Here is an 8826-nt window from a genome sequence, read left to right as displayed (position 1 = left end):
ATGCCCTTTGAAAAAATATCAACAATAGTTGCTTCATTCGATCTTGATGAATAGGAAAAATATCAACAACCTAAAGTCGAATGAAAACATTCGATCTTGATGAATAGGTATAAGTAGTTAAAAAAATTAATTGTAGATGTTTCTTTTCTCAAAAATGGTTTTCCATGTGAGAGATAATTGAATGGCTTAATAATTGCATTAATACATAAGTACATAACACAATGGGCTGGACCTATGGCTATATAACAAGTATATTTAGTTATTTACTATTACATTACAGTTCTATATAACAAACAAAACCTAAACATTTTATATTACAAAACTTGAACAAACACCTCACACGAAACTTTATACAAATGATAGTAAAATTGTCAAATGCACCAAGACACGCTAAGGTTTCCAAACAAACCACGAGCATCCAGCAACGTGGAATGTTATTTACATTTTACAACAACAATAAACAAGACCTAAGTTTACACTCTACATGAGACTCATCCATCTCAAACTCAAAAGAGAACCATGTTATCCAAACAAACTAAACAAGATCTCAACAAATACCATTATGTCACGAAGACAAAAATCTCACACCCAATTAGTCATATATCCCAATCGGACCTATCTTACACTTATGAACCGAATAATCCTCACACTCCATACCACACGCAGACCCCAAAAAAGCTTTATCATTAATCTCTCTCCCAAATCTTGAAACATAATGAAGCCCCATTACAAGCTCTGTAATTGCATCTTCACACTTCACTTGATCCGCATAATGTAAAGTATTAACAAGAAGCACATTTCCTCCCAAACCCATTCGTTGCTTCTCAAAATTCCTCTCAGAATGCCATTCTATCATATTATGAGCAAGTGGGGACAACCAATCGAGTGTTTTTTGCATCAATGAACTCCACTCATGTGCAACAACACGGCTATAAACCTTGAAACCCTCGTTTCTAATTTTCACTCTAAATGAGTTCTTGATTCTTGTGGTTAACATTTGATAAAGATCTCCTCGTGCTTCAGGACAAATAAAGTGAGGCGAAATCGCTAATCTTTCAATAAATATAATCACATTTGCATAATGAAGAGATAAACCCGCGTCACCAAGTGTTGGTTTTTGATCATGTAACAATCTTTTCTTGGAATCGAACAAAATGTAACCCGTTTTTAGTGATTTGATATGACCCGAGTTTCTTGATTTTATAGCTTTATCTCCAAGATTCGATGCTGACCTCTTAATGTCACGTTCAAAAGGGTAGACCGATACAAGGGCAGAAATGGAATTACTTCGCGCAAAACAACTACCCTTTCGAATATCACTTCCTCCACGTGAGATATGAGCCGAGGATCTTTGTGTTATTCCGAAAACGCCCTTCACCCTATTGACTATTGTGAAAAGCGATTGAACTAGTAGTCTGAGAATGTAATCATACGGGCAAACCCACACTGACATCTCACGCAGACCAGCGACCTCTTCACGTTGCCACATCACTTTCTTCTCAAATTCGTGTAATTTCATTGCATCCGTGTTATTTTCTTGCTTTCTTTGTAAACCATTTTCGAGCTCATATAACACTTCCAATTCTTCATACAACTGTGAAGTAACTGCAGCAAATCTCTTCATTTTTTTAACTTGTTTTTCCATTTTCTTCAATTTATACTCCCACCCACACCAATTAACATCGATTTCAAGAGGGTTATCAAAAATGTGGTCAAGATTATGATAAATTGGATCTGTTGACTTTTTCCCGAGCCTAGCCACGGCTTGAGCCACACACTTGATGTTTTCTAGGATTTCAAGTAGTGCAAGCTCCATGAGGTAATTGTGGTCATCTGAAACGAGTTTCTGAGTTCCAATTGAGTTACTGAGTTGGTCTTGTAACCGGGTCATTTGTTTATCGGATAGGAATTGCCATAAGTTAGCTATTTTTGCCATTAATCTGGAGACTTCGAATGACATGATCCCGATTAATGGTTTTTTGGGCTCAAAAATTGTGGGTTTCCGTGAAGATTTCCAAATAGTAGTAAACCATGATAACTCCTTGATTGTTTCGATCCCCATTCTTGAAACAGAAAGTTACAAAAAAATCTTGGTGTTTATTTACTAATCCTGCTAACGAAACGATAAGATTTCCAGTTAAAAATAATTGAATTCATCAATAACTCACATAAATCTAATCAATTTTGAAGTTAAAATGCTTGCTCATTTGCCCCTATAAAGATAACAAATTTTGAAAAAACTTGGTAGGAAAACCTTGGTTTAATTTCGCATTTGAAGAGGCAAAAAGCTAAGAAATTTGAGAAAATACAAAATATCGTGGCTTTTATCAAGACCCACATGAAGTATCAAAAAGAAATTACTGATATGGATCGATCGTCCTCTAGGTCGAATCAAGAAATCCACAAACAATTTGATAAGCTGAAAGAAGAATGCTAACCATAAATTGATTTAATTATGTATCTGAAGCAGCAGAAAGTAAACAAATTGAGAAAACACAAAAGATCGTTTCTTTTAGAAATACCCACTTGAGTTTCAAAAACAAATTACAGTTCTGAGTCGATACTGCAAGTCTGCAAGACTGCAACATACCATCTTGTTTGAAGCAAGAAAATCCACATACAATTGGGAAGCAGAAATAAGAAAACCCACATGAAATTTCACAAAAAAATCACAGATTTGATGCTCGAAACAAGAAGCACAGAGAATTAGTAAGTAGAAACAAGAGAACTCACTACAAATTGTTTTAATTATGCATTTGTGCGACCGGAAACTAAATAAATTGAGTAAAAAAATGCAAAATATCCTTTCTTCTATCAAATTACAGATTTGAATCGATAATGCAACATATAATCTGGGTTTTAAACAAGAAAACTCACATAGAAATCGGAAGCAGAGATGCAGAGATAGATGTTCGAAGCAGCATTAACCCTTGAGAGACAGGTGGATAGATTTTTTCTGTTGTGAGAGCTGCAATAGAAACGTCAGTGAAAAGGACTAGAAATAAATGCGCCCAAAATCGGTGAATCCTGTGGACTGATCTGTTAACCGGATCTTTAGGCGATTTGTTAGGAACGACGTCGTGAAAGAGGCCTTAATACGATTTGCGACGTGCATAACTTTTTATTTCTTTTGGTGTCTGCTGTGTCTAATCATTTCATAGATTAAATAACAAATTCAGATAAAATATTTTTTTCCAACATAAAAGAAATATTCAATTAAAACTATACTACGACAAATACACTTACTGATAAAAAAAAACTAATTGTTCCATCATGGTATAGTAGTTAATAGGTTTGACAAAATTTTACCTACCATGAAATCATTTACTATTCATAAAAACATGATGTTTGATTATGATAATAGATTTGAGAAAACGTGTCTACACTAATTAAATTAGTGACTTTATTTCGTTCATGTCTTGTTAGTGTAATAAAATATTTAATTATCTATAAAAGGAAGTTTATTACCATTGAAATAATCACTCTAAGACATATTAACACGACACAAATAAGGGTTAATTATCGATTATTATGATCTTTATAAATTGTAACAACTTCATTATTTATCAAGAGATTATTATTATTTTTTTTTTGTATATAATACTTCATTTCACCAATATTTTAATTGTCATCGTACAATGAGTGAGATGACAAACGGGCAACAAGCTGTGCCGCTAAGCCTTTTTGAAACAAAGGAAATTCTATTGAAATTTAATACAAATATAAATTAGAGAACATACTTGAATGCGAATCATAAACATAAACATCAAAGATTAAGACATGCCTTAACGTAGCGTCATTTAATACAAATACAAATCAGAAAACATATTTGATATGAAACACAAGCATAAACATCAAAGATTGAGACATGCCTTAATCAACAGTTTGTAGCCAATATGAACCGATGAAAACCAAGGAACAAAATTCAACGTTTATTGTGTTCATGCCCGTCCCAGAGAGTAGACGATAGGGGTGACCGTCCAAGCTCCATCATTTAAAAATGCCCAAATTTTTTATGTATTTTATTGTGTGTGTGTGTATATATATATATATATATATATATATATATATATATATATATATATATAATAAAATGTTATATTTAGAAGCTAGTTTAAGTAAATTTCTTTCAATTATTAAGTTATTATAAAAAAATTGATGGAATTTATGTATTTTAAAGACCCTTTTATTTCTTTTTACACAAGTCCAAAATATGTTTGGAACGGCATATATATATATATATATATATATATATATATATATATATATATATATATATATATATATATATATATATATCAAATCTAGAACCATTGTGATATTTATAGGTTTCATTTGACAATTAGAACATGTCAAAACCGATCTCAACTATAAAAAACAATTAAAAAGACTGATTAATACATTTATTAATTAATTGACAAAAAATTAATTTTGGATTTTATTTAAAATTCAATGTCTTTGCACTAACTTTACCCATTTTCATATAGTTTGAAGACATGTTTATAAGGCCTCTTCAAAGTCTATATTCCTCACTCTCACAAAGGATTTTTCTTCATAATATCATAATTCTAACACAAATTTGTTGCTATGAACTCCATAAGCCTAATTACGTTATGAATTGTTAGATTTAATATTTTAAAAATGTGGGATGAAATTTAATTAGGGTTTAAATTGAGACGGGTGATGTGGGTAATACAATATCCGACCTCCTTCCTATCCCCAGTTTTTTACTTACGAGGATCCTTAGCCCCAGGACCCCGACGCTCGCCCTGATTTGATGGAAACAGAGTTCCCCCATTAGTCAATGCCAATTTTCATATCAAATTTTAGTTGTATATGTTTATGCATGTATAATTGGAAGTATAAACGAAATAGTTACAAGCTGAATTCTAAAGGACCCTTTAATATGTTTAGGCCATTTTCTTTAAATTGTTACTAAATTACCAACTAAATGTATGTTGTTGGTCAATTAAACAATATTTGTTTTATTAACAAAAATGCCGAAATTGGAAATGAATCCACAACTGGTCATAGGTCTTAACATTTATCCATTCTAAAACACTGTTGTGATATATGCTTGGCATCTTATATTGTAAGCACCACTACGGTTGATAAGGTTGTCTTCATTAGGTCGGATCTTTGGCTGATGAAGTTTATATAAGTTCGAGTTTATTGCTAGACACTTTTTAAACTAGACAAACCTTTTTTTTTCTCTAAAAACCTAATTATTTTAACAAAATATGATAAGATCAACATGCACTCTAATTGAGACATATTGATATATTTGACTTTTAACAAACACGTTTATTCATGTAGATGGTTATTCCATGTTTGTGCTGTTGTAGAAACAACATTTTCCTTTTGGATGTTGTTTGTATTTTGTTGTCCTTAAAAGTTGTAAATGTCTTCCATTTGGTAATACAATAAGTCATTTACTCATTCAAAGTTCTAGAAATGTTGAGTTTTTTATGAACATTTATCTCATATTGATCAAAGAAAAATATATGATTTGATCTTTAATTATTATAAACATTTTCCCTTTCTTGACAAAAACATCAACTTCTCTATCTCAATTATTATAAACACTTTCTCTTTCTTGACAAAAACATCAACTTCTAAAAAAAATGATTTGATATTGGTTGTGACCATAGACCTTTGAAAGCTTTCAATATGTGTTATAAGCGGATAAAACCAATTTTTAAACCATACGCGGTCTATTTTTTAATATTTGCATATACTTTTAAAAACATTTGATAAAAGTTATTAAAAAATTATTTGATAGTTGCTGATTGAATGAGACCCTACCTCTTATCAGATAATCTCATAAGTGGCATATCAGATGCAATATGACCCGAATGAGAGACTTCTAATTGTGGTATTTTTCTTATTCGTAGAACATAATAATCACACTTTTTGTGAAGTGATCATTGTGAAATATGCAGCAATGAATATGAGCTCAGAATGGTTTCAAACAAAGTAAGTTTTCTTTACAATGTCATACTTTTCTTTATTTATTCTTTTTGAAAAGATGACAACTCTATATCTGTTATTACAAGCCATTTTTTACCATTTTATCTCTCTATGTTCTCTGCAAATTATGTGTCATAATCTTAGTCAAATCTCTATCTTGGTCAAATTATGTGTCATTTTATCTCACAGCAAATTACTCATATAACGCAATCGAATCTATCAATCTTACACTTATGAACCAAATAACCATCAAATTCTCTATCATACCCACAACCCACAAAAGCCTTATCATTAATCTCTCTCCCAAATCTCGAAACATAATGAAGCCCCATAACAAGCTCAGTAATTGCATCTTCACACTTCACTTGATCCGCATAATGTAAAGTATTAACAAGAAGCACAATTCCACCCAAACCCATTCGTTGCTTCTCAAAAATCCTCTCAGAATGCCATTTTATCATATTATGAGCAAGTGGAGCCAACCAATTGAGAGTTTTTTGCATCAATGAACTCCACTCATATGCAACATCACGACTATAAACCTTGACACCCTCGTTTTTAATTTTCACTCTAAACGAGTTCTTGATTCTTGTGGTCAACATTTGATAAAGATCTTCTCGTGCTTCAGGACAAATAAAGTGAGGCGAAATCGCTAATCTTTCGATAAATATAATCACATTTGCATAATGAAGAGATAAACCCGCTTCACCAAGTGTCGGTTTTTGATCCTTTAACAATCTTTTCTTGGAATCGAATGAAACACAACCCGTTTTGAGTGATTTGATATGACCCGAGTTTCTTGATTTTACTGCTTTATCTCCAAGATTCGACATTGACATCTTAATATCACGTTCGAAAGGGTTGATCGATACAAGGGCAGAAATGGAATTACTACGCGCAAAACAACTACCATCACGAACATCACTTCCTTCACGAGACATATGAGGCGAGCTTCTTTTCAATATTCCGAAAACGCCCTTCACCCTATAGACTATTGTGAAAAGCGATCGAACCAGTAGCCTGACAATGTAATCATACGGTCGCACCCACACGGAAATCTCACGTAGACCAGCGACATCTTCACGTTGCCACATCACTTTCTTCTCGAATTCGTGTAATTTCAAGTGATCTGTGTTATCATTTTCTTGCATTCTTTTGAAAGCGTTTTCGAGCTCATATAACACTTCTAATTCTTCATATAACTGTGAAGTAATTGCAGCAAATCTCTTTATCTTTTTGACCTTTTTCTCCATTTTCTTCAATTTATACTCCCACCTACACCAATAATCATCAATCTCCATAGGATTATCGAAAATGTGGTCAAGATTATGATAAATTGGGTCCGTTGACTTTTTCCCAAGCCTAGCCACGGCTTGAGCCACACACTTGATGTTGACCAGGATTTCAAGTAGTGAAAGCTCCATGAGGTAATTGTGGTCATCTGAAACGAGTTTCTGAGTTCCAACTGAGTTACTGAGTTGGTCTTGGAACCGGGTCATTTGTTTATCGGTTAGGAATTGCCATAAATTGGCTATTTTTGTCATTGATTTGGAGACTTCGAATGACATGATGCCAATAACGGGTTTTTTGGGCTCCAAGATTGTGGGTTTACGTGAAGGTTTCCAGATGCTAGTAAACCAAGGTGATTCTTTCATTGTTTCGATCCCCATGAAGTTGATGAAAACCTCGGTGGGTATTCACTTATCCTGCTAAAGAAACAATAAGATGTTCAAGCTAAAATAGATTTCTTTGTGAAGTAAAAAAGCTCATGAATTAATCTATAACTGGAATGAATCTATTGTATATTGAAGTTGAAAAGCTAACTAATTTGCCCCTTACAAGATCAAGAATCGAACTTTATAACACTTGGTATAAATCTTGAAATCTTTTGGTATCAAAACCTTGGTTTAATCCCGCATTCGAAGAGGCAAAAAGATAAGGAAACCCCAAACAATTCATAACCAGAAACAAGATTAAACAAATTTAGAGAACACAAAAGAAAAAAAAATTGTTTTTCTACCGATACCCACATGAAATTTCACAATAAATCATAGATTTGAGTTGATGGTGTAACATATTATGTTGGTTTAAACCAAGAAAAGTTACAGATAATTCGGAATCGGAAGCAGAAACAAGAAAACTCGCACTAAATTGATTTGATTCTGCATTTGAAGCAGTGGAAACTAAGCAGATTGAGAAAATGCAAAATATCGATTCTTCCATCGATATCCTCATGAAATTTCACAACAAATCACAGATTCTATACAACTAACGGGGGAAATGAAACAAGAATCACTAAGAATTCGTAAGCAGAAACAAGAAAACTCACTACAAATTGTTTTAATTTTCATTCAAAGCACCAGAAACTTAACAAATTGAGAAAATGAAGAAGATATTTTTCTTCAATCAACACCCACATGAAATTTCATTACAAATTGCAGATTCGAATCGATAATTGCAACATATTATCTGGGTTTTGAACAAGAAAACTCACATAGAATTCAGAAGCAGAGCAGCAGAGGTGTTCGAAGCAACATTGACCGGCGAAGAAGAACCACAGAGAGACAGGTGGAATGGGTTTTTTTTCTGTTGTGAGAATCCCAACAGAAACGTGAGTGAAAAAGGATTCGATATAAATGCAACCCAAATCGGCGAATCCGATGGAATGATCTGTTAAGCGGATCTTTAGGAGATATGTTAACAAACGACGTCGTGTAGGGAACATTATTATTTTATTATGATTTTTAACGTCCATAAAAAAATAAATGTATTATTTTATTAAAAGTATGCTATACAAGATCGGTGAAATACTTTAAAAAAAAAAGTAATAGTTTGTTTATGAATTTCACAAAAGGA

The 8826-nt window shown here is 32.7% G+C and overlaps 2 protein-coding genes across 4 annotated transcripts; both read right to left on the bottom strand.

The window, feature by feature from the left end:
- Positions 1–323: 323 nt before the first annotated feature.
- On the bottom strand, positions 324–3079 carry LOC145151554 (protein PSK SIMULATOR 1-like). Of its 2 annotated transcripts, none has more exons than XM_079075352.1 (2): positions 2878–3079; positions 324–2113 (listed from the first exon to the last, which is right to left on the bottom strand). In XM_079075352.1, exon 2 carries the CDS (start codon positions 2060–2062, stop codon positions 593–595), a length of 1470 nt encoding a protein of 489 aa, XP_078931478.1. In that variant the 5' UTR covers positions 2063–2113; positions 2878–3079; the 3' UTR covers positions 324–592. The 2 variants fall into 2 exon arrangements, with proteins under 2 accessions (XP_078931478.1, XP_078931477.1); XM_079075351.1 differs by having other exon boundaries at positions 324–2110.
- Positions 3080–6041: 2962 nt separating this feature from the next.
- On the bottom strand, positions 6042–8618 carry LOC145151528 (protein PSK SIMULATOR 1-like). 2 transcript variants are annotated; one of them, XM_079075350.1, is made up of 2 exons: positions 8465–8618; positions 6042–7679 (listed from the first exon to the last, which is right to left on the bottom strand). In XM_079075350.1, the coding sequence occupies exon 2, from the start codon at positions 7638–7640 to the stop codon at positions 6168–6170; it is 1473 nt and encodes a 490-aa protein (XP_078931476.1). In that variant the 5' UTR covers positions 7641–7679; positions 8465–8618; the 3' UTR covers positions 6042–6167. The 2 variants fall into 2 exon arrangements, with proteins under 2 accessions (XP_078931476.1, XP_078931475.1); XM_079075349.1 differs by having other exon boundaries at positions 6042–7676.
- Between the last annotated feature and the right edge of the window lie 208 nt (positions 8619–8826).

Source organism: Lactuca virosa, chromosome 1 (assembly GCF_052849685.1).
Source record: "Lactuca virosa cultivar CGN04683 chromosome 1, Lactuca_virosa_CGN04683_v6, whole genome shotgun sequence".
NCBI classification, from domain to species: domain Eukaryota; kingdom Viridiplantae; phylum Streptophyta; class Magnoliopsida; order Asterales; family Asteraceae; genus Lactuca; species Lactuca virosa.
Note: the sequence above shows the minus strand (reverse complement) of the source record. Positions and strands in the feature narration are given on the sequence as shown.